Source organism: Dendronephthya gigantea, unplaced genomic scaffold (genome assembly GCF_004324835.1).
Source record: "Dendronephthya gigantea isolate DGI-Jeju-01 unplaced genomic scaffold, DenGig_1.0 000000F, whole genome shotgun sequence".
NCBI lineage: Eukaryota > Metazoa > Cnidaria > Anthozoa > Malacalcyonacea > Nephtheidae > Dendronephthya > Dendronephthya gigantea.
In genome coordinates, this window is record NW_021163010.1 from 6,197,293 (window position 1) to 6,223,957 (window position 26,665).

The 26,665-nt window shown below is 37.2% G+C and overlaps 3 protein-coding genes across 6 annotated transcripts; 2 read left to right on the top strand and 1 right to left on the bottom strand.

The window, feature by feature from the left end:
- Window positions 1–310: 310 nt before the first annotated feature.
- LOC114521067 (apelin receptor-like) lies at window positions 311–7,177 on the top strand. Its single transcript, XM_028541463.1, has 2 exons — window positions 311–391; window positions 5,830–7,177. Exons 1-2 carry the CDS (start codon window positions 311–313, stop codon window positions 6,802–6,804), a joined length of 1,056 nt encoding a protein of 351 aa, XP_028397264.1. The 3' UTR covers window positions 6,805–7,177.
- Window positions 7,086–19,963, bottom strand: LOC114538589. Of its 3 annotated transcripts, XM_028559751.1 has the most exons (22): window positions 18,588–19,957; window positions 18,108–18,198; window positions 17,338–17,435; window positions 16,745–16,806; window positions 16,532–16,544; window positions 15,805–15,871; window positions 15,523–15,555; window positions 14,985–15,016; window positions 14,474–14,562; window positions 14,161–14,262; window positions 13,728–13,783; window positions 13,562–13,614; window positions 12,982–13,158; window positions 12,495–12,574; window positions 11,991–12,057; window positions 11,477–11,526; window positions 11,134–11,248; window positions 10,804–10,956; window positions 10,539–10,609; window positions 10,356–10,431; window positions 8,996–9,685; window positions 7,086–8,269 (listed from the first exon to the last, which is right to left on the bottom strand). In XM_028559751.1, exons 1-22 carry the CDS (start codon window positions 18,685–18,687, stop codon window positions 7,923–7,925), a joined length of 2,622 nt encoding a protein of 873 aa, XP_028415552.1. In that variant the 5' UTR covers window positions 18,688–19,957; the 3' UTR covers window positions 7,086–7,922. The 3 variants fall into 3 exon arrangements, with proteins under 3 accessions (XP_028415552.1, XP_028415555.1, XP_028415564.1); XM_028559754.1 differs by lacking the exon at window positions 15,523–15,555 and having other exon boundaries at window positions 18,588–19,956; XM_028559763.1 differs by lacking the exons at window positions 7,086–8,269; window positions 8,996–9,685 and adding an exon at window positions 9,692–10,151 and having other exon boundaries at window positions 18,588–19,963.
- Window positions 19,964–23,737: 3,774 nt separating this feature from the next.
- On the top strand, window positions 23,738–26,655 carry LOC114518994 (ankyrin repeat domain-containing protein 50-like). Of its 2 annotated transcripts, none has more exons than XM_028539052.1 (8): window positions 23,738–23,868; window positions 24,492–24,570; window positions 24,914–25,038; window positions 25,411–25,469; window positions 25,664–25,716; window positions 26,034–26,092; window positions 26,178–26,256; window positions 26,345–26,655. In XM_028539052.1, exons 1-8 carry the CDS (start codon window positions 23,743–23,745, stop codon window positions 26,464–26,466), a joined length of 702 nt encoding a protein of 233 aa, XP_028394853.1. In that variant the 5' UTR covers window positions 23,738–23,742; the 3' UTR covers window positions 26,467–26,655. The 2 variants fall into 2 exon arrangements, with proteins under 2 accessions (XP_028394853.1, XP_028394859.1); XM_028539058.1 differs by having other exon boundaries at window positions 24,492–24,555.
- The last annotated feature ends 10 nt before the right edge of the window (window positions 26,656–26,665 follow it).

The window sequence follows — 26,665 nt, forward strand, 5'->3', positions numbered from 1 at the left end:
ATTTATATATATTATATAGCGATGTTGAAAACAAGATAATGATTTAATGTAAATACAGCTGCCAATCAAAGCATCTAACAGCAATCTGTTCTAAAATCTGCTCGGACCGCCCTGCACACCACGCTCAATTAATGTTTATACAATTTTGAACCAATAATATTCTTCATGCCGCCCAAGTGATTAACGAGTATTTGATAAGTTAACATTATGTTATTTCGGCTTGGAAATCGTATTATAAGTGAAGCAGCTTGCGCCGAGGGTTCAAAACTTCGTGTATTCATTAACGCGCGCAGAAATCCTTGAAGTCCGTATGTTTGGTCGAGCGGTTTGTCCCCATATTTTCCTTCTCGCTGCTGTACAGATTCTGCTACCAGTGCATTCAAGTTTACAGGTAAGCGCGGCTATAATTCCTACTTTTTTATCTGTCGACATGCCACCGATAATTGATTCGCTAAACATATATGTGTCCCTGATTTGAAAATTATAAACTTGAAAAAGCTTTCCATGAACGAACATGCATGTCAGCCGAATAACTTCAAACGCACGATAAATTACATTATTTCATATAATCCGCGGGAAACATATATTTTTTGTATAGATCAACTTACATTAATAAAAACAAAAAAGAAAATGACAAAATGAAATTTAAGAGATTTGCCATATATGAATACGTCTATAATGTATATAGCAGCAGATTGCGTGCACGGAAACAGCATGAGAATTTTCCATATGTGTGTTATATATATGTGTCAAATATATACATATACACTTGCAAGTTTGGGACAAGGTTGTGTCAATAACATTTAACAATCTCATACTTCTATATAATAAAAGTATACATAACTATAATACAGCTTTCATTGCATGTTTAAATAAGACGTGATTTGACTATACGAATAGTCAGATGCATGCTAATTCATTGTAAATTATAACTATAAACTTCGTATGACATGTAATTAACATATACCTAAAATAATACCTGAAAGTGTGAAAAAATCGCAGCTAAAAAGGTATGTAGCTACTATGTAGAACGTGCATGATAACACGTGTGCATGATGACAAGAAAAAAGCTCGCTGTTTCGACCTATACTCTTATAAGGGTTGTCAGGAGGGTTCATAGTATGTATAGGAAATGTCACATTTAAAGAAGCTGCCAACTCGCTTCTCTAGCTTTGTCGAATCAACAAATATAGCCTCAGGGAAATGAAGGTATTATCAAGCAAACTTCCAAATTAACTGTGAATGGAAATGAGTTTTCTATTGACGCACATTCCTTATATATATAATGGCAAAGACGCCAATTACTCAATTTTGACGCAGCCAACATTATATGAAATACTTTTTGACACGGTCAATATAACAAACCAAGGCACGGTTTGATTTAATATGTCAAAACAAATTAAGAGAAACAAAAATGTAACACAATGAAATGACTATATAGCAACACAAGATGACAAGAAAAATGCTCGTCTATATGGTTTGTCCAGTCACGATTATTTATCGCGTTGTTAAAAATATTTTTATAAGGATTAATACGTTGAAAAGTAACGTAGCCACTATTTCTATTCATGCTAAATACTGAGGTGAAACGCGCTTGATAATTTTTTAACTGCGAATATTAACATACAAATTTTGTAAAAGACATCGTTGTTGCCTGAAAAAATAATTTCATGACATGACAATTCGAACTTAATCGACATGGCCGCGGCGGAAGGCCATGCAAACCCCCAGATGTCGACTTTAAGATGGGAAATGTAAACAGCAAAACAGCATCGAATTGCGAACGTGCGGAAAAACGTCATGTGCCGCCGCCGCAGTGTTTGTGGCGACGGTATAGAGTCTAGAAATCACTGTCTTACAATCGCTTCTGAGAATCAGTGCAGTAACTGGTGACATTCTAGAAACTCTAGATTTGAATAATCAATCACTAATAAAAAAGTTCAAACTGATGCTTTCCAAGATTTCTGATTATAATTACAGCTGGGTCCGCATAGCTATAGTATATCTAGAAGGGAACGAAACTTTTAAGACACTTACATCGGATATTGCGCATAGAAAAATTCTCACACAAGAACTATTCGAATTCGGATTTATAGCCGCATCGCATTGACGTTATGACCTAAGAGCTAACTTCAGATGCTTCCTTGGCTTACTTCCTATCTTTTAAAGATAGTTTACAGCGGTTTCTGCGCATCTGGGGCCAGTTGTAGTAACGAAGGCTGGAAAGCGCTATCCACCGGATAGTGATTTTTTCAACCCTTATAAGCATACCTTAAAAGCAATGAAATTATAGATTTAGAGCTGACAGTTATGAAAGAGGGTCGTCAATTTAGAAATACCAAGGCTTAATCAAAGCTGTAGCGAACAACAAGAAATTACAGAGCGATTGAAAAGTATTATCCAGTGGATAGCGCTATCCAGATTTGGTACAATTATAACCTGCCCTTTCTCTGCACATAATATTGGGGGACTCCATGATTTAGAAATTACCCAAATTTCGTATGTTTTACATTTCTTTGAGCATAAACTATTCATTTAGAAATATAGTGAACTAAAATAGTAATAAATATTCTGACAGCTAGGACAAGATATTTTTAGAGATATAGCGATGCAATTGCGAACACAGCGTTTGTTAACATTACCGCGACTGTATGTACCTTTAAAGTTCACACTGGAGACGACAACAATAAGTTATTTAATAGGCGAACATTTTTCTAAAAATTGTTCTCCGTGCAGATGCCTACTGTGACCTCATGACATATGCGAATTAAGTTAATTTTTACAACGTGAAAGAATTGTAACGTTCGTCAAAATTCACCAATCCTATAATATAAATGCGGCATGCCTATAGCGAATATTCTCAAGATCAACACGCTTGGCAATTTTCCAACTCTATTATCATGTGGAATTGGGTTTTTTTCTAATTTTCATAAAATATTTATGGGAAATCGTCGTATATCTGCATGTGCATGCAATCTCTTCCCGTAATCTATTCAAGTTGAATGAATGATATAGATATGGATCACACAAAGACTGTTATCATGACGGATTAACTAGCTACTAAATCTATATTCCATATTCATATTAAATATATATTCTGGAATTTCTAGTAACATCTATGTTAAGAGACAGAGAAAAATAAAAAAACTGCCGGTTCGATAATCGCGATTTGACTTCACTTTTTTAAATATTCGCACAGATTTGTTGTTCCAAAATCCAAAATCTGTACAAACCGTCACACGCACAGCATAACGTGCATGAACAACTCGTAATTAAGAAAGCATTTTAGGCGCCAGTTTACGTACACTTGCAATTTTGGCTGCGATTTCCAGTGCGGTTTTCCCCTTCTCAAAGATGTGAACGAGTTGACGGTTAAGAATGCTCTGATGTACGATGCCATTATTTGCACATCCTTTACTTATCCACTCGTCAACATCTCTCGAAAGAAGATCGTACAAAAGATAAAATAAAGCAAGTGTGAACGAGCGTTTAATATCCAGCTTATTCAACTTCTTTTGAAATTTTTTTCTCGCGATTCGTCATTGCATGTCTATAAATGTCATTTTACGTTGCACATCAAATGTGGCATAACAACTGCCTAAAATAACAAAAACACTTCTAATTTCGTTAGAGTTGCCATGCTGCTACTTGGTTATATTGGAACGTCAATTTACGTTATTTTACGTTTAACATATAAGCAAAATTGTCAAAGAGCTACGTTTATAGGTGGACAGGTCGCTCCATGCATGTCTACAATATTCAGTTTCATATATATGCATGGTGTATAAAAAAAATTCGAATTCAACTTTCACAGACTACTGTATATAAAATACTATATATAGTAAATGTTATACTGAATTATTTATGGCAATAAAGACTAGCCTATTAGGTTTTCGATTATATCTTTCTGAATACGACCAGAAATGACCAAGTTATCGTCTGCTAAAAATAGTTGCTTGAAATCAAAATTTTCCGCTTATGCATGGGGATTCGAAGTGCACCTAAAGACAAAAGACAATGCAAACTTAATTCATGAACAAAGCGCTTGTTTTGCACAATAAGAAGTTTTTCGATAAATTTGTATTTCTGTTTTCAGTGATAATTATAGCATTTCAAAGCCTTGTTTGACAAATTTTCGAAAGAAAAATGTCCAATTCCCATCGGCAGAAGAAATTAATTTTTATCGACTTTTTTGTCGACCCAATATTCGTTCATTTTTTAACAGAATGACGCGTACTTGGTCTTGGATGTCATTTGAAAGGCAAATAAATAAACTTTACAATGGTGTAAAAATCAACCAATTTCGTCACATATATTCTGCGTAAATACACGCCAAATTTGGATTCGAATTTTTCTTATATACACTGTAGAAGTCACACCTTGTGAATGCGGTGTTTGTGTCGCGAAAAGCGCATTAATTCGCGCCAACTATAATGAGTTTTTAGAGAACGTCTGTTAAAAATTAAACCGAATATCTATGCATGCAGGCATTGATGCCAAGGTTGATAATATACTAATTTTCTTCAAAATTCTTACAGCGTTCTGCGAGAACGTTAGGAAAAATTATATGCTTCTTCGTTTGATTTGTTCCAGGAAGCTATATATAATAATTTAAACTATAAAGACAGCATTGCCGCCAGTCGGCATTTCTCGCCGAACAAATATAAACCATGCATGCATGCCGCGCTATTAAGTTTCATTTTTAATTTCATTTTTTAATCTCCCAGCACCCCCATGCAGCTTTGAGACAAACAAATCTCATTTAACAGTTCATAGAAAATATCAACAATGAGATCATCAGAGTTCAAAACTATATAGTAAAACTATGAACTAAACCAAACTAAACTTAACTATAACACTTTTCAAATGAAACTTTACAAGAATGTGTGTTTATTAACATGTTTATTGCGCTGAAATCTCAATTATACGGAATCTCGTTTTTTGCGCAAAAAACTCGATTATACGCCAAAAAAAAACTTAGCGGCAGAGAGCTTGATGTCTCCAAATTAATAATGCAAAAGTCAAATCCCGACAAGGTAAATTAAAAGTAATTAAGCAAGTTTTAAGAGAATTTCATACATATTTAAATGAAAAATTTATAGCTACGTGATAAATCAATATATTATCATTGTAAAGTAGTTTTTGTCAAGTAAAAATGGACGTCACGGACACTGAAATGTGTAGTAGCAAGTAACTTGTCAACATTAGCCCGATTTATACTAGAGACGGATTATCGGTCTGACCACAGATCAGTCTGGCAGATCATTCGTCGAGTATAAAATGCAATTAAGGCAAAATATCTAGACGAACTATATGTAGACAAATATGTCAGACGAAACCTGGTCGCGCGTTTAGAAATTGCAAGGGAATCGGAACAAAGATGCATGGCAGGGAAATCCAATTTAAAAATGACGGCAAAAATGTAACTAGTGAAGCATTTATCTGGTAAAAAACAATTAAATGAAGAAAATTTATTTGGCAAAAAGAGTGCACAAGCGCCGTTTTATTACGAAATTTTCCGTAGTTCGTCCCCACCTCGTTTTATACTCACATGCAGACGAGTGATGCGTCAAGGCGAACTATGGACGAACTACCCACTCAATTTCGTCTAAATAGACGAAATATGCGGATAATTCGTGTTGACGGATCAGTTATCCGTCTGTTCGCCCATGTTTAAACACAAACTAGAAGACGAACTTTGCTTGCCCAAATTCGTGTAGACGGATGATCCGTCGGGCGAATAACGAGGTTGCCGCAAACCCTTCTGCAATCGTTGCATGGGACATTCTATAGTTTGTTGATATTACAGAATACTTTCTAAATTTGCAGTACGACGGTGTCGGGAGGAATGCATCAAATGGAACATCGCCGGAAGATCCACAGGACATATTCGAGACCGTATTATACACAAGCCTGATCGTAAGCGTCTGCGGTGTCATATCAAATGGCTTTCTCCTGGTCGTCTTTGCTATGGATCCACTGCGGTGCTTACGTAACGTTTCCTCGGGTCTGATTCTCAACCTGTGCATTGCAGACCTGCTCACCTCGACGACGCTAGTTTTATGGAATACAAACACCTGGGACTGGGCATCTGATGAGCTCAGCGAAGTCATATTCTCCCTAGTTTGGTTTGGATACTCTGCCTCATTCCTCACCGTCGCATTGCTCTCTCTGGAAAGATACATCGTAATACGTTACATCTGGTCTTCGGATTCGGTCGTGACGAAGCGGAGAACCGCGTACGCCGTCGTGATCATTTGGCTCATTTCAGGGATGTCGTTCGTGCGACTTGATAAGAAAAACATAAGCGTGCACATATTCATATCGTCTTCCGTCTACGAGCTATGCGTGTTGGTTGTCATCGTATTTTACACAAAGCTTTGGGTGATTCGCAGACGACACACGTTTCAGCATCACCGAGCTCTTAAGAAAGAGAGTGAACTAACCAAGGTCGTGTTCGCGCTGATCATTCTACTTTTCGTAACGACGCTTCCGTTGATTTTCCTCTACCAGTTGTTACATGGATTGAATCTCTTTTGTGGAACTCGCTGCATCCCCAATGACATGGTATATATTCCACCCTATCTCACCCCGATATTCTCAGTCAATTTCGTTATCAACCCCGCTTTGTACGGCTGGAGACTACCCAAATATCGACGCTCGTTTTTCGCGGTCTGTGGCGTTGTCGTGGGAAACCCGGTGAGACAAAAAATTGACAAAGTCGTAAGGTATACACGCAAGGAGACGAACAGCTTGGAGGTGAATACGACGCAGGTTACGAATGGATCTTGCATTTCACTATGATTTCAGGAACGTCGGCGGTAAAAATTATCTCCAGAGACCACAACTTTGCAAATGAAAATGTTTGCATGATTGTCAAACATTCAGCGCTATTAATAAAACTAATATTTTCTGTAAACTATGAAAAATACTGCAATTTCATTGGTCGAGAGGAGTGCGATTTAAGCTTTATTCGCATCCTTTGTAACTTGTATTCGAATTCTTGCTCATAGCCAATAAAAATCACTCTACTATAGCCATTCAGGACATCACAATTCAGGACACCAAATATAAACTGTGGAAGGTGAATAACAAATAAATTTTAATCATTCCAAGTTGTACTATTTACCAAGTATTGTATTTTTATCTCTTTTTGATTAAAGAAGTTGTATAATTAGTAAGGAATAGAACGAGTGGTTGCACTCCTATTCGTTCAATTACCATTATCTATCTCACAATACCTGAGCTAATTGTTATTCGTGTCCACAAATCATTGTGGACACTTGTGCACTTCTAAACGTGATGTTTCTTCATCAACGAAATATGAAGCAAAAATGATGAAAAGATTATCTCCTCTCCTCAACCAACCCCAAAATTCAGAATACGTAGCTGAGTATAGTCACTATAGTGTGAAAGTTTCAACTCATGCGTATAAGTCATGGGCGTATATAGCAGAGCTCAGTTCAGTGTGATATCTAGATAATATTATATGACTTTCCCCCAACATTAAAGTCTCAATATTCACCTAATTAGACTATATTGCTACGATTATAAATTGATAGGACTGAAAATAAGTTTGAGTTTCGCTTGCATTCTTTCACGTAGGGAGCCGTTCTGTTATTGGTGCCTCCTTACACGGTCGGTTCCCCAGCCTATACAAATACTAGGATAAACATAAAAATTAATAAAATAATTCCAGACATTGCTGTGAATGTTGTCATTTTTATAAAACAAATTAAATCACTATATAACAGCTGTAATAAAATACATGCACTTATGCATGGAACAAAAGTACAATGTGCAAAGAGATGATCATTTGAATGATAATCTTGATTCCCTTTCGTAGCGGACATCAAATTATCATTCTGTCGTTGACTTCAAGTCCTCTCGTTGGTAGTCAAGTTAGTTATGGCTTGTTTCCGCTAATCATTAACAACAGGCTCATTTAAGCTTCCTAAGTCAGTTACAACAAGATCTCCATAGTAACTTTCAACATTTTCTCCCTCTGTACGATCTTCCACTTTAACCTGCCTGTCAGACATCCTGAGAACATCCTGTCGACATGCTGAAGAAAATAGTTTTCTCGAACTGTTGATGGGAGAGACCCTCACATCCCCGAGTCTGGATGGATTGACAATTCTGCTGCTGCTTTGTTCGTTAAAAGTTGCAAAAGATGCATCAGTCTGTTGTGTCACCACAGAAGGAATTATACTAGCAGTGTCAGCTGTTTCTACCTTGATTTTTCGTATTTTTGTTTTTCGTTTCCAACCTACATACAACAAACATCATGAGTTAACACAATTTCTATACAGGATAACTTTCAATTCGTGATTAAACATTAGTTGTAATTAGTTAAAATTGTCCCTTCATGCGCCCAAACCAGGTTTCCAAGTATAATACATGCTGATATTCTTTTAGAAAGGGCGATTTAGCATGAGGACGTGAACGTCAAAGACGACGTGAAAATGGGGAATAAATGGCGTGATGCGCCCAAATATGGACATGCCACGCCATTTACTCGCTATTTTCACGTCGTCTTTGACGTTCACGTCCACATGCTAAATCTCAGATCTCTCCCTTTATCAGATTTCTCCCTCAGATCCCTGAATTTATCAGATCTCGAAGTCGCGTAGAGTCTTCTCTCAAAGTGGAATTACATTTCAGAGATTAAAGAAAGTATTTCACTTTGAATACAGTATAAAATACAAATCTAAATACATTAAGATTAGCCAGCTGATCTAAGATCATGACGTCATGAAGTGTCTCGAAAAGACTGAGTTATCATGCGCCTGGAGTCATTTGTCCCCGTTCTTTCAATTAATAGTATAAAAGGCGAAAAATTTAAGCTTTATATCTCCGTTGAGGAAAAAGAAACGTGTTTCCGCATAAAAAAGTAGAATAAAGTAGTGTTTTAGTACATTTTAGTACATATATTTTTGGACTCAAGAGGCTGAGACCGACGTTCTAAGATGATAATAAGATCTTGCTTACTTACGTTTTGTAACGTCACATCTCCAAATATCAACACCTTTGGCGAAACAGTCATGACTCCCGCAATATTTGCCGCCGATAACGAAGATACACAACCCTTCTTTCGGGTGAGAAACCTCGATATTTTGACTTGCCCTAGTGCAGGTGTCATCCCCGTAATTCATATTTTTGTTGAGTTTGTGTTCGTTTGCTCCTGCGGTCCCTTCGTTCTGCGGACCTTCTTCTTCGTGTCGTTCTAACGAGTGGGATCTGTTATGAAAAGTTCTATGCAGCGGATAAATATTATTCTTATCAACCTGCCATTCGCTACTACTGCTGTAACACGCATTAGTGAAGGCAACAAAATTTTTTTCAAGATTATCCAGACTCCCGGCGGAGCAACGTTTGTCAGTGGGGGTCAAAGATGACGGTCGGTAAACAGAGTCCGTTGAAACGGAACAATGACGAGCTCTTCTTTCGCTTGATGGTGTTATCTTTTGATTGCCGTTCGCGCCAGGCGAGGTATGCGGTCGTTCTTCTTCGACAGGTATCGAGGTTTTTGCCCTACTCTTCGTCGTGGAAATGTCTGCAGTGTTTACCATCTGCGGTGGTAATAAGGGCAAGGAAAAGGCCGAGAGTATGACGAGAGCCGCAGAAGAGCGCGCCGGAGGAGATACCCCACCGTGCGGAGTGACAAGGTTCCATGACAATGATTCTTCAAGGAAAACGGACAATATGCAAATTAAGGTAAAAATTAGAATCGTCAAGATTATACGTTTCTTTCCTCATTTAACCAAAAGGCCAGTGTGCTTCAGAGTGCGCGCACGCCATATGTAATTAAACTGTATTAGTTACAAAAACTCTTTTGCCTTAGGCTGGGTTTCTCATGCTTGGGTTTTATGTGACGTCACAGTTCCCCTATGGTGGTCACTTTGAAATCGAGACTTTGGGTTTGGTTGCAAGTATGTGCAATGGATCACACCTGTGCTGCACAATCGTGCAAACATTTCAGGCTGACAGATAACCACCAATCAAATCACTTCCTGAAATCTATCAATTACTGAAAGCTGGACTTCCACAGCACAGAAAATATATTTTCCATCATTGCATGTTTTGAATGCTTGTATTGGGAGCAGTCAAGTTGAATCTGTTTACGCTAACGAACTCTTTCTTTGCAAATGCTAGAGTATATGAGATACGGGGAACAAAGTGCATTTCAGTTGCGGGAAACAACTTATATATGATCAAAGTGAAAACATTTGCTCGTATATAAAGCCTTTCAGCCTATATCTGCTACGCATTCGTGACAACAAAAGTACTAGAGCAACAAAACCATGCTATTTGACAAAAAAAGAATAAGTGCGGTACTGTAATAAATCGCCTACCAAATTCCAGTCTCCATACTTTATTTTGATGCTCTCCATTCGTACTGCCACCGTACACCAGCATACCATTTCCACACTAAAGACGATAAGATATTAGTCTCACTGTGGGATTCACTATAGTTATAGATAGGATAGTAGATAGGACATTATTCGAAGGATTACTATAGTTAAAACGAAGCTTACTCTAACAGCACGATGCCCGCGGATTGGAAATGGTCCACCTCTGCTCTTAATTTTACACCAAGTACTTTTCTCTATCAAAATGGAAGAAGGAACAACAATGGCACAAAATGAAATTCTTTATAAAAAATAATAATCTTGTATAATGTTTCTTATAACCATTATTAATATTATAATTATATTAGTATCTCCATCGTCATTGATACTTGTCATCGCACTTGTATAGTTCAACATTGTTTGCCCGGCAGGATACTACAATAAGACTCACCGAATTCCCATTTCCAGACGTCATTTCTAGGTACAAAAACTTCCAGTCCACCGGCGATCCACATTGCTCTGTTGTAAACAACAGCAGAATGTTCATATCTTTTACCAGGAAGAGCTGCATTGCTCTGACTTAACCGCTCCCACGTATGCTCCTCTGAAAGAGAATAAAATATGCACTTTTGATATTTTGAAAAAAGGTTTCTACCTGCTTTCTCGCTTTTTTTGACATCCAGTTTAGCTTGTTGCAGAACTAGTTAGGCAGAAGGTTGTACAGGATCCTGATTTAAACTGATCTCATAATTTGATCAGATCAAAATAGAAGAGTACACACCTAAGTCAAAAGTCCAGAGCTCATCAGTCGAACCTCGAATTTCGATCAATCCGCCAAAAACGAACATCTTCTTTTGATAAACAACGGCAGAATGGTAGCGTCTGTTCATTGGTGCCTAGGAAATAAGCAACGAGAATTATGAACGCCGTGTATATTTTTTCAAAGCATACAACTAAACTATCAAAGGAATCAAAGGAATTTCTTGCAAATTATGAAAAAAATCCATAAATCATTGGAGTTCAGCATCAGAAGTTATGATTGACCCTGCTAATGCTGGTACTACGAGAGACCTAGAAAAAAATGAACTGATTTTGGGTTCGTTTATGTTCACCACAAAGCTTACCTTGTTATTAGGTAAGACAGAAAAACTCATTTTCTCCCAATTATTGTTGTCTGTAAAACAAAGTTCGATTTGCTATTCAAATGATCAATCAACTGAGCGAGATAACGCAAGGTTAAACCGGTGCAAGCTCGGTTAAGTCGAAAAAAAATTCTAATTTAATCAACATCTGTAGTCTGATATTTACTGTCGTCGCTGGTGCAGATGATTGAATGTGTAATGTACAATTATAGAATAGTGCATTCTGTTAAAGATCTGTTAGAGGATCAATTTTATAGAGCATAGAACCGCTCCGTTCTTTAGAAATAGTGCTTATTCTTGTTCAGTGAAAGTAAAATTAAACAAGGTAATCTATACGGCATTCACTGTATATTCTATAATTGCTCCAATGTCCTTAGTTTTATTCATTTTAACAGCACCACAACGGAAGTGACAAGATTTTGAGTTTCGTGACACTATGTTATTAAGAATATGACCTAACCACGGGCATACTCCTCACATTGATATTTCATCTTACCAAATGTGTACTTCCACACGAACGTTTCACACGATTCAAATTCCCCTCCATAAATATACATACTTCCCTAAGACACAGGATAGAGCACATCAGTACGATGTTTAGCTTTTCAATGTTGTAGATAGCATCTTAATACAATATCGTCACGGATTTTTACAAATTCACGCTCGTCAGGAAAGCTGTCGCCTCACTGGTAAAATCATGCACAGTTCTAATAACACTGCATGTTATCAAGGTCCAATACAACCAGAGAGCAGCGTCTTCAAACAACTTAGCATCAAATGTGGTATAAAAACTGCCTTGAAATAGACAAAGAGTTAGTAATGGTAATACTAACTCTCCTGACGAAGGCCCTCAGGTCGAAACGTCGAGAAGTGTTTTGTCTATTCTAGGCAGTTGTTATACCACATTTGATGCTGAGTTGTTATCAAGGTCATTACACTTTTCGTGTTGTGTCCTTGATAAACTTTCATTCACCCAGTTTGATGTAAAGACTTACTGTACCTTGTATAAAACAGCAGTGTGTCCAAAAATATGTGATGGTCTTTGATCAACGTTTGGCAATTCAGACCAGTTATTCAGCGCTACATCGTACACAGTAGTACATAATTATGGTTCGAAAATTTACAGCACTGGCGAAATTTTCCCGAGAAGAACAAAATGCCCGTCGAATGCAATGAATATCAGTCGAGTGCAAATACTGCCAATGAATTATGTGGCAATATATTTACAAAAATCAATCAATTATATTTTCAGGGGACCAACTATATATAGTAACTGAAATTTGTTATGCCAATTTATATTTGTAAATTTAACCAATATTATAATACTGCACGGTGGCCCTTACCCAACCTCGTACCCAGAGTTTTTCCTCCGGGCTCAGTCTTTGGACTCTGGGTATGTCAGGTGGGCCCTAATCTCGAAGGTTTTCTTTACTGAAGGTTTTCTTTGCATTGAGGACATCCTGTATTGTCGGTGCATGTTAACTCACCTAAGTCATATTTCCAGAAATCTTTAAAGGCAGAGCAGGCGCCTCTTCCTCCCAGAACGTAAAGCGAACCCTGATAAACACATGCTGTGTGTTCACTGCGAGCTTTAGGAGCCTTTAACATCACTGGGAATACTGGACTCCACAAATACGTCGCTTTGGAATATCCACGATGGTTATCTAGCATATAAAGTAATCAGGTAGGCTGAGAAACGGTTGCTTTTTATACAACAATACATGATCACACTTTATGCTTTCAAACAACAGGGATTGTATATTCAAGTCCAATGCTGCTTGAAGTCCAATAACAATCTACTGTATTTTGTGGTAAACAACCGGGGCTGGTTGTATGAAAGCCGGAGAGCGCTATCCATCGGATAGTGTTTTTTTCAATCGCGTTAAAATCGCCTGTTGTTGGGTATAACTTTGAATAAATCTTAGTATTCCAAAATCGAGGATCCTCTTTAATAATTGTTGGTTTCAAAACTGAGATTTTATTGTTTTTCAAGCATTTTTAGAACAGTTGAAAAAATCACTATCCGGTGGATAGCGCTATCCGGCTTCCATACAGCCTGCCTCTTACCTATCTGGTTTTCCAGGGTATTTGGAGAATCAATCCATGTTTGGCTTTGACATCTAGAGCAAAAAACATAAGATATCAAAAATAAGTTAAAGAACTTATCCTACACAACCTCAATTGTAGGTCTTTCCAGTATAACAGTTGGTAATTTATCTCTGACTTTTTGTACCTGACAGAATTTATTTCTGCGGCTTTAATGGCTGCAGCTGTAATATTCAGCGAAATCTAAAACAGCAAAACGTTCGGAACAGTGCCGGGTACAGTACCGGGTACAGTGCTGCATGTATAATTACATAGGTTATATGATGACGAGTGGTTTGGTGTTGCATTCATTGGTATTTTAACAGTATACGGCTGTGAAGAGTAATCCAGCGAACTGCTGCCATGGGTGATTGCATGCATGCTTCGATGTTTAATTTATAGACAGTAAAGTTCTCAGACCGAAAATTCCGAGTTTTCAAGACTATTTCACAGGTGTAGTCAACTATACAACAATGCATTTGCAGATGTAGAGGCTGTTTGAGAACTTCTGTTCGAAACGAGCTGGAAAAGAAGCTCACAGTATACGATCGATTCCCGCGTGTATATACTGTAGATTGTACCTTTTGTTTATCGGTAAAACTTTTGTGACCAAATATGATGTCCAAAATGTATGAATGTTGTTCTGCCCAGTTTCTGAATTCTTCCGGAGAGAGTTTTCCAGTCTTGGGAGAAAAACATTAATTCAGAACATCGTGGAATGGTATTTTCAGGGTTAAAATTTTATGCCGGCCATCTTCGTGTACCTTTTCTGACTTGCCATGATGATTGCATACGTACAGTGGACGAAATTTTCCGTTGAAACATTTTTACACTGATTCATGGTGACGCGTCAAACATAGGGCATTATACGCATATATTATCATATATAATTACCTGACTTGTATCACATTGCTCAAACGCATCATGAACGACTTTCTTAACATGCTCATCAACATCAAACAATTCCTTGACTACCTCTTCGTCTAGGAAATAAACGCACATTTAAAACATACTAAAGTGATCAGAAACAGTGCTAATAGTTATGGAGAGTATCATTTTCGTAGTTTTGTACTGTGTTCGTATCACATTTTAGGAATTCTGGCATGAATTGAACAAGTTTTGAATTCTCGACGAAATCTATCCGTAAAATTTCTATAATTCCTTTGCATATATATGTCAGACATTATAACTTAGATTTGAATAGATGAATATATGAAATTTCGTCTAAATTCAATGCCTGTCAAAGTTCAACATTTCCAACAACCCATCAAAAGCGATAAAGTAGCTAAATTGCACCATATACTGATCGACTGCATGTTTTTCTTTATAGATTTCACATTGCAAAAAAGATGCAACATTAATGACACTTCCATAAAAGAATGGCATAATATACTGCTTACTGTACCTAGGGTGCTATTCTTGATTGGCCCTACAATTCTAATAAACAAAAAAACATTAAAAGATATTTAAATCGACGACTTTAACTAGCCTGTGTTTACTTACTATTTAATCGTTTAAGTACTGTTTAAGATCTTATGCACTAGGACTTGAAATTTTTCCACAAATGTTTATAGTAAAGACTATTCACCTTACGATGAAATCTTAGTAACTTATTTTACAAAAGCTTAACTCTTATTCTTAAAACATGCTAGAACTGACTACAAGAATTGAACACATGCAAGAATTGACAAATCTAATTTCAATATATTGGTTCAATCTTCTCACACTAGATACTGGTTGCACGATGATGCATGCATGGTATTGTTTAAATAGGACACAATGCATATATTTTATAGTTTTGAGCCTAAAATTACTATTCCAACAGCATTCTGCTTAAAAAAGTGCGGGTTATATGCTTTGGTTGATAATATTAGTTAATTTGGTTGATAATATTAGTTCAACTTTCAACTATTATATGACTTTAAGCAGATTAAGTTTCTTACGCAGTTTTGTCACCACAGTATGTTTTATTCACTCTAAATTGAAATTTATCGATATTATTTTAAGAAATCTTATCGTTAGTAAAGTGTATGCGTAAATTATATTATAAGAACGATGGAAAACTGAATGTTCTCATTTATAGAAGGACACCCAAAATCATAAAAAAATCGTGTTACAGAGTTTTCATATACTGTATTATTATTATCACTTTGATTAAAAGTAAGGAGTTGCCTGTCATCTTCGATCAATTTTTAACTCATCAACTCTACAATGACTAAACTTACGCTCTTGCAGCGATTAATGTTGACTTCAAAACTATGGCCAATTCTTCCTCGGAAATACCATCACCATCTATAAAAAGGACGCATGCGCGGTTGATGGAAGAATTGAACAAACCCTCAAAATTGGTTGTCAACAAGTGGTATAACGATGTTAATTTTATCACTTGTTTGGCAGCTCGTTTTTTATGTTGAGGGCAGAACAACGTTCTTTAGGCCAACACACACTGGATGCAAACCGTTTTAATTTCACGGTTTTTTTCAGTTTTCTAAATCATTTAAGTTTGTATGATCATGCTGTGATATCTTCAATAACTACCGAACGATAGTACGTTTTGAATTGTGTGGTGCCGACAACTCACAAAATTTATTTCAGAATTGAGTTTACTTGATTCCAGCCAGGAACAGCTGACCGAAAAATGAGTCAACTATCGGTCCTCCGACAGGAATCGAACCTAAGCTTTTGCCATGCCGGTGCAATGCTCTTGGCAATTCTTTTCTCAATGGCAAAAGCATTGCACCGGCATGGCAAAAGTGTAAATTCGATTCCTGCCGCAGGACCGATAGTTGACTCATTTTTCCATCAACTGTTCCTGACTTGAACTTGAAGTGTGTATAATTCCACTCGAAATTAAGACCCTCAGAACCATTAGAATTTACCTACATCGAGTGAAGTGCTAAAAATCATAGCTATATAAGGTGCAATTATTGATTTCTTCGTTTCAATACTCACCATCAATGTTATACTGTTCCATCACGTACATAAAAGAAAAAAATATATTCTAACTCATTACTCGCTACATTTCCCCTGCTGGTTTTATGTTTTAGAAATCAATAAGTCTATCTATTGGCTATTCTTATCACGCAATCACAGTTCGATTAGCTGGTAATTAGGTTGCATTTACTTAATACATTGCCTTAAGAAACTTTGAAAACAAATTATTACCAAGTCGAAAACAAGTTGAAATTTTTCATCCACTGTTCCGGCGAGACACAAAGCGAGACCACCTTCAAGAGAATTAGCTATACGTGATACATAACTGCTGAATACATCAATAAAGTTTGATGGATTGCATTGAAACAGACGCAACATTTTTCAATACCATTCTCTGAATGGCCAACGAGTGACAATACGTTTTTCGAGAAGTGGATACGAGTTTTCAGGCACGCTATTACGTCATAACGTGTTATAAAAAGCCGTTCCCACGTTATGATGTCACACCGTGTGATAAAAAGCCGTTCCCAGGTTATAATGTCACACCGATGGCAATGACACAAAGCGTTCACAACTGATTTGAAAACTGTCTGAATTTTTCATTTTTACTTTTACAAACAGAATTTTCACTGAACTTTAGTTCATATGCAACCATTTGCAATAAAATGGTATTGCAAACCAAAAGAGTGCTGGGTACATCTATAGATGGACAGTCCATAACAGTTTAGAAATATAGCAGGTACAATATTCTAGTTCAAAAGGTAAACAAAGGGATTAATAGTCTCTAAAATTAAACATAGAATGCACAAAGCATATTTCCTCACCAAGAAATTCTTCTAAATCAATCACATTATTCTTGTCTTTATCAAATGTAGCAAACAACCTCTCAGCTAATATTCCCTCAAGAGGAAAGTAGTTCAAACTAAGGAGAGAAAAAGTTAAATACAAAATAATTTGTCAAATCACTACATCAAATATGTCTGGAAGGGTAGGGGCATGCTATATTGGGACATACTACAGTATATTGGTGAAATGCATGTGCTGATCAAACAGCATTGGTGCCAAACCATATATGTCTGACTATTTAATGTTGCACACTGCACTTTCTTCAGTTAAATCATACAATATTATAAGCATTGCTCTGACTGACTTCTTGTTTCAAATTGTATATTCTTACTGCGGACTCAGGTAGACCATTAAATATGAATAGTTGTTGTGTTAAGTTTAACCATTTCCCGATGACTTTTTTAAGCAGACATGTTTCCAGGGCATGGTTCAATGTTTATATTCAAACTTCGCTGACAACGCTGACTAAAGAGGAGCTGCACATGAAACTTGTCAATGTCTGTCTAGAGAAGTCACCATTTTGCCCAAACATTAAAATTTAATGGTCTACCTGAATCCGCAGTACCATGGGTCCACATACAAAGCATCTGATTACTCAATATTTTTCACACTAGCTGGGCCAACTTTAATAGGTCAATTTAATGTCAACAATTGTTGACGGTTGAAGCAACACTCATCACTGTGGTTACACCACACTTGTTTAGATGTTTTTCAATGTCAATTGTCAAAATATATATTACTGACTTACAATGTTTGTTTGTTAATGTATTCATCCTCAGGAGATAGAGCTGCAAGTCTGTGATAAAGCTGCTTCAAAGTGTTTACTTCAGAAGTACTCACTACAGTTAAAAAAAGAAATTTCCAAACTGACATTTTTGTACAGAATATTGTTTAAAAAAAAATGAATGCATACTTTGTGCATGTTTGGGTAGTGGTGACCCCACTTCACCCTAAAGTGTCAACAAATGTTTCAATCTCTATTAATATGAATACTTCACCCTAAACATGACAATAATTGTTGAAACATCCACTGAGAGTTGCATGAAGATTTGCTATCACATGGTGGTGTAGTATTAAGTTGTAGATAAATGAGATAACTTTGATTATAGCTTTGATAGATGTAAACAGATAAACCACAATAAAGTATACTACTTTAATATTTATAACAACATTAATCCTGCATAACAACATTATAATCCTGCGACAGCAAAATACACATAATCCTTACGTTTCATAGCAGCAGCATGATGGTCTTTACTTAACAATTTCGTTTTCTCTCCGTGTTCAACACGACGTTTTGACGACAGCTTGCTACTATCTTGCCCCATCTTCTATGTCTCTTATAAAACATGCAATGAGCTTCGATTGCCAAAAGACAACAGCACAGCAGTGACAGTTGGATTTCCCAAGTATCATATAAACATGAGGTTTCTCATGCGCTCACATGTCATTGAAGACTCCAATACTTCGACGTTATTCATCAAAATAACTCGCAAGAAACAGCCGACCACATGCTATTAATGATTTCATGCTCGGTTTGCTCTCCAAATAAAATTTTGGCTCGAATGTCAGTAACTATGCAAATCCTAAAACAATGTTAAAACATTTTGTTTATATTACCGTGCTTACTTGCATCACTTGCATTTTCTTTACACACCCATGTACTTCATCTATGAGGATTATCGAGGGTGCTACTGATTTATCACTTCGACCGTTTAACGTGGGGAACCGTAGCTTATTCCTTTTTTTTCAAAGTCATTAGTTCCATCGGAGTGCCCAGGAAAGAATGATATTACGCTACGTCTCTCTACGGTACGGTTGAAGTGAAAAACAGCCCCTACCCTGGCGTATGTGAACGTGTGAACACACGTACAAACGCGACATTTCAAATTCCGCCTTGAACAATATGAATAAAGACTGCAGCGTTACTAGCATAGGCCCTCTTTTGCATTCGTCAGAATGATAATAGCGTACAACTCAACGTGTAGTCTAAAGAGGCATTAATGAAACCGTGTTTCCAACATTTTTTTTTATAAACAATAAACGTAGAATAAAGCCACGACACGAGAACGAGGCTTCCGATCTTGCCCTAGAGCGTCGTTTTTGTATTTTCACATTTATTGGTCAAAACCGATTTTGATGCGTGTAATGACGAAGGATAATTTACATCCATTTAGTTTCGATTGTTTATACAAAATATGTACTTCAAAAAATGCCGAACGACTAATAAAAAAACTTTATATGCTTAAAAATTAAGGTGTGTCCACATGCAAAAAAGTTAGAAACTCATAAAAACTACAAATTTTTTAAACGATTATCAATCTCGATGATCTGATTGGTTTAGCAAAGAGATGATATTAAAATTTATCCTTGCCACAAACTAATTGGAGCAGATATAACCCAAAAACCATACTAACGCTGGATGCCTCGGTGAGTATATGCATGCACGAAGATACTTGAAGGAAGTGCCATACTCTCTTATATGCCCAAAGTTTTAAGATCAAATATGTCACGAAGAAAAATCCCCCAAAGGCTTCTAAGGTAAGCTGATGAACTAAGATAGGATGCATCAGTAGTAGGCCTAAAAGCGTTGCATGAGTTGTTCGATCGAAATCAGTTCGGCTAGCGCGAAAAACACTAGCATACATGTACAAATCCTTGAGACTTGGCCGTAATTGCACGGGTAATATTTTTGTCAGTTGATGAAAGCATGCCAAAATGCATCGCTCCAATGCCAAAATAAATTTAGAGCTTAAGATTGAGAAAAAAATTATACGTGCAGCCGGAAAGCGGAATACAGGTGAATGCATGAAAACGTCATTTTCAAAGTGTCAGATGTCAAGGTTTTTTAATTAAATTTGCCGAATATTTAATTGGCAAATTTTCCATGCAGGCTTAATAATATTCCAATGCCCTTCCTGCAATTGTAAGAGTAAATTCTCCCATGCAGTAAAAACTTTGATCATCTCTTTTACCACGATCCTCGAGTATAGTCCCCTATTAACTGTGCTAAACTAATTGAACTGAGAGACTTATCATAATCCAACATCATTAAAACAATTACTGAGAGAATTAGGTTTTTATTTTGTTCAGTTCTGTTATTGAGTTCCGGTGTCAATTATCTCGTTTAATTTTCTTATGTGGCCGTCTGGCATATTCAAGTCGCGAAACAAAGACTTAATTGTTCTAAAATCTCAAGATCTATGCATGGTTGATGACTATACCGATAAATATATATCACAAGTTTCACTGAAATTTGAAGTCATTATAGATCATAAAAATAGATGATTCCTTTCTATATACAATTTCTTTTTAAAATCTAACACTCTAAACGTTTCTGACAATTTGCAGCTGCATGAATATGAAAGGTGAGGGGTCACCACCAAATGTAAACCATCGAACGCGGGTGTGAAATTGCGAACCAAAGTTTGGGAAGCGTATATGAATTTTCTCTCAATTGTCTATCCTTATTAATTGACTTTCTGCGTTCCACGGAGGTAAAAGACTCTGAGTAGTAGATTGCATTTACTCCGAATATGGAAGTGTGTAAAGCTATGGTATTTTCAGGTCAATCATCAGTCATTCGCGGTACTCAAATTGAGCAAACCAAAGCTAACCACCTTTGATAATTGTCTAATGTTGAGATGTTTTTACCATAAGCTTTAGAGAGCTAGGGCCGTACGCAACGCTTTCTTCGAAAGTTCGATGTATTCTAAGATCTAATAATTTAAACTAAGAGAGGGTCAGTGATATGACGTATAATACATTCGAATATGCTCTACAGGGAACATAAGTGCCCCCCATCATTCCTCATTAAACAGGAAGTTACACAAAACCTAACATCCCTTTTTCTCGCGCTTAATAATGTTCAGGGCTTACGTTTTTGAAGGACAAACTTGTGTTACATGAAATGTATTTTGGTGAAAAGCATGATATATACTCACAGTTTAGCCGCCATCGTTTTGGCATCGTTTTACACCAAAGCATCAATGGTCAACGATCATCAACACTTCACAATAAAAGCAGAGAAAAACAAAGCATTCGACGAATCACATCTCGTTGAAACGTTCAAGATTGACAGTGGAAACGTAATAGCTAAATGTCTTGAGCATTGCCTTGCAAGCTGCCAGTGTCAGTCGTTTCAGATATGTGAAAATACAAAATGTCAACTATGTGCAAGTATAACAAAGAGGAGAATACTTCATTACTTCAAGCCAATAATAGCTGTCTGTATGCTGTATATGAAATTCGAGAACGCATCCAGGTGCGTACAGTGAACAGTTGTTGGGCAACGTAACCTCTATAGTATATCAGGTTTTAAGGGTTGTTCTTTGGTATACATGAGTATCATATTGCAAAAACAATAACTTACTGAAAACTGGAACAATAAGAAAAAATTGCCCGTTTTGCGAAAATGTGCAAAAATAGATGTTGGGTATAATCTGGATAAAAATCATGTTGAAAGCTCCTTACACTTCGAAATGACAAACCTGCCAGCTCACTGCCAGAGTTTTCAATCAAAAAGAATAATAATAGCGGGCCCATTCCGCTATAAAAACTGCGTGAATTTAAATCCACGTTAAAATTACCTATTTATTCATCTTCTTATATAGGAATCGGACTTAGTCGCTCAGTGCTCAGGTATCAGTTGTTACATGAGATACAATTGTTGCCAGCAATCTGGTGTGTGTCCTAAGAACAAAATATGCAACCCGTTCAACTCCTCCCAAAAGCCATGGAAACGTTTTACCTGCGAATGCCCGGATGGTTACGATGGCGACGATTGCAGCCGGCCTATCAGGTCATGCCAAGGTTATGCCAACGGTTTCCCGAAGTCGGGCATGTATAAAGTACTGGATTCTAAAAACTTGGTGTATGAAGTATATTGCCATTTTGGCCCAGACGGTGTTTGGACCCTGGTGCAGTCTTACAGTTACGCAATATGGGAAAATTTCAGTAAATCTTTGTCGCAAAATTTTCCGGTAGGGGAGAGCTCACTATCGTGGAAAAGTTATCGACTTCGCAAAAGCAGAATGAGTTCCATTAAGAAAAGTTCAACCTTTCTTCAATTCACGTGTGACTACAAGAATGGTCGTGATATAAACACAACAGATTATCTCCAAATTCAGCTTGAAAGTCTTGTGATGAAAAAAAGTGATGAAAACGCTAGCGATATTGCCCTTGATATTATTGAGTTCAATGGGTTTTCATCCGAGTTAACTATTGACAACGGATGTGGTAAAATTGGAGAATATCATCTGGCAAAGTTTAAAATTCAGTTGAATCAGAATAAGAATTGGCCATTGAGTGTGCATTTCACCGAAGATGCGTTACATAAACTGCCTAATTGTACCTTGTCCTTCTCAGCATGGTACGGCAGTTACAATGAAGTTTTTCCTTGTGTGAGAAAAATTAATCGTTGTCTACAGAATGACAATTCTACGACACAACTTTGGTTTGGCACGCGCACAGAAAACTAACAGCTATTGAATACAATCTATAATGCATATACATTAGGTTTCTGCCCGCACTGCAATTGTCTAAGGCCTAGGAAAACTTACTGTATTGGTATTGTATTGATTCATTTCTCTAATCAGTTCGTGACCAAAACGTAGTGTTCAGGATGAAAAACTAGGATTTCGTTGTGTAAGATAATTTAATTTGTTTTTAAACAACTTAAGAAACATACTAAATATTCAGCGACTTTTAGTGTCTGGCAGGGCCTATTCTAGGGAATTCTCAATACTGTTGTTTGTTCTTTTGGCAAAAATGCCCCTTCTTCATGCAGAGTAAGTAACTAAATGTGTCTTATAATTATTGCAAACCGAAAAAAAACGAAACAGGAGTACATTATCGACATTATTTCAACAGAGATTTGTAAATATTAAAAAAATTAGTTAAACAAAACTACTTCACTGTCACTGTCTTCACATTCGTATGGTAGTATTTGGTAAATGTCGATACATGCATAGTTAAATGTTATTACTATAATGAGAAAGTGCCCTTTTTTATTAGTGCCCTCCTCCCACTTTCTACTGAATGTTTCCGCGGCCATTGCCTTCAGTGGCCCTTGCAGTGGCCTTCCACGGCTCTTAAGCTTGCGCACGAAGTGGCGTAGCGCACATTCGAAGATGGGCCTCTTAGGTATATTTGGAATTGTGACTTCATCTGGCATATACTGCATACATGTATATAAACCCTAACGCCCGTAAAACCAATGGTTTATCGGGGAATAATTTATTGGACCCCGAGTGTAAATGATCAGGCCTTATGAAGAGAAGCATTCATAATTTACATACTTGGGGGAGCTATGTCGATGTCACCATTGACAACACATCATTGACATCAACAACTTGAATTTTTTAAAAATCCCGCAAAAAAATATGGACGGAAAAAATGGCAGTGCACGTGAGCCTTTTGTTTTTGGTAATTTATTACGGCGCAGTTTAGAAAATCACAAAGTCGATAACCCGAGATTTTCAACCTTAGCACAGCAAGGCGACGATGAGGTTTGTTAAAGCTAAGAAAAGAGCCATTGATTATGATTATGATTATGATTATAATAATATGCATAATTAAATTCGTTGTGTAACTTTTCACTGTTGTTCTTTATGACTATTTGTTCAATAAATTCTGTTGCTGTCATTTGAGCTATTTCACTCGATCTGTTGATGTAGTGTGTTTCATGATTAAACCTAAAATGGTTCCTAGCAACATTTACATACAGCCCTGACAATTAAGTCTTGCTATGCCAATATTTTGGAGTCATTTTCCACCTCTTGTGTAGGCTTGCAGGCCAAACTCCAAACCAAAATCAAGCAAGGCTAACTGGCTAATCATAATGCTTTTTAAAGATTTTAAAAATTCTAACCTCTATACACCTGCATGAGCCAGATGAGATGGTTATGACAATAAAATTAATTCAAAACCTCCAATTCAGAAATGAAGAACAAAACTTCACGATGACAACAATCACCCAATCACCCTTTGCAAGTTGAGAAATTGTAATAGACATATAATTATGATTACAATTTTTAAATTTGGGCGTGGAATATCTGTTTAGGCATATTTTACTCAAACATATGCGATATGTCACTGGGTAATTATATTAGTAATATATTTTCAAATTTAGCTTGTAGAAAAGTTTCTCTCAGAGAATGTCCACATTACTGGTGCAGCAGCAGAACAAAAGCAAAGTCAGTTATATATTGGTTAGTGTAGAAATTAACTAGAATTCAAACCCTGCCTAGCTTGGTCAGCATTTAAGACAGATCCATCCTTGTTCCCAGGTTTTTTGCGCACTTACATACGGACAGACTAGTCCCTAGTCCTCCTTAGCTGCGCCTTGCATTGTTGTGGCGTAACTGACATACGGAAAGATGGGGGAGACATTCAACAGGGGGGAGATCATATCACTGGATCATTAGGATAATTAATGCATAAAAACCGACTTCTCCCTTTTGCAACTCCTGGTATTGCGGGACAAGGTGAAATGAGAAATTGCACCGTGTAACAGAGCTTTAATTACTTACTGCTGTCATATTTATTGACTAGCTTCGTTCTGGGGATTCTATGATGTTGTTAAGAGTTTAGTGGAAGGCGGAGCGAACGTGAATATACAAAATCCTGGTAGTATGTGGACGCCATTGCATGCTGCAACTTTCCAAGAGCATGGAAAGGTTTGTTTAAAAATCAATTCTCGAATGTTGGGGTGAATACCAATATACCATGGGAGTCATGGGACATACCCTGCGTCACAGACGCGCTGGGTCATAGTCTGAAGTCTGAACAGACTGTGCGAAGTCTACATGGAACAGTAGAGACTGGGGACACCGCATTGTTGAGAATGATTAATTTTAGCAACATATCACCTCTATAATTCAGTTACCTGGGGTAGAGTTTTAATAAAACAACTAACTGACGAAAGGAATGGAGTCAATGAACAGGAGTAAATAATAGAAAAATACATTCACAATTTTGACATTCGAGACACAACGGACCACTTAATCTCCAATTTGTCTAAGAAAATCGAACATGCACTGGTTTTGCAGATAGTTATGTACCTACTAGAGAACGGAGCAGATCCAAACGTTAAAGACTCTGAAGGAAGGTGTGTGCTCTATAGTACCCGTGGCCTTGCCTAATTTTATTTGTGCTCAGGCTACCAAAACAAAGGCCGGGCACGGATAAAATGGGCACGGGTATCCATTTTAGTCGTGCTGTGCCAATAAATCGAGTGTAGTGTAATTTTTAAACGGCAATTTCAGCAATAACTAAGCTCTTGCATTGGTGATTTTCTTTAAGGTCTCCGGCCGATTTTGGTTCTGCTTCCGATAAAGTATGGGCGCACTTCGCAGGTAAAAACAGTCCATACTGTTCCAAGATCAGTTGCCGTAATCGCTTGTCCTAACTGATCTCTATCTAATAGCTGAGTGCAACGTTACATTCTCTAATAAAACAACTGAATTCGAGGTTGGAGTATTCACAACGGATTCAGAAACAATAACTCTGGAATGAAGCAAGCGCTTTTAGCTGCTCTTTATGTTCGGCTGTGTTAATGTAGGAAGGAAAACGATGCCCTAGCTGCTGGCAAAGTAACCATGCATTCAGAGTATTTTCTTTCTATTTGTTAAAATAAGTGAGTGGACTCGGTTCTTTTTCTACACTTATGTAGCCCAAGGATGCACCCGTTCCTCTAAACAATCGTTGGTGAAAAATCGTATAATCAGACAGGTACCGAAAATATAGCTGGCAAAAAAAAGCGAATTAAAAGCGAATATACGGTACTGCTAACTTTTGAGCATTTGATTTTCTCTAGACATCAACTTCTCGCGCAGACAATGCTTCGATGGTACGAAGACAGTCATATGATCGTAAGATGCAGAATGTAAACGAGGGTAATGGTTTGCGGTTGCATATGAAATTGACTTGGAAGTAGGTCGGATGACTCGATTTATCGAGCCAATTTTTTTTACTCGTTTCCAGCTATAGTACCCTCTAGAATTGATGGTGATGTGCTGGCCAATGATAAATCACCCGATACCGAGGACCGACCCCATTCTGGTACACGTACTTACTCGGCAGTCAAATCACCATGGGAACGCTAACGTCATTATTGCAACCGGGTTGGATGCACACTCATCGCACATTTTCGACAAGTTTATTGTTTGGCCATCGCCTTACTTCTGATTTCGGTCAAACTTCACCAGCACAACAGCATTAATGTTTTGCGACGATAGAAACAGGGTGTGTTAGCTAGCGTGGAGATATTTTTTCTCCAGTAGCAAAAATTAACGTTGGATGTAA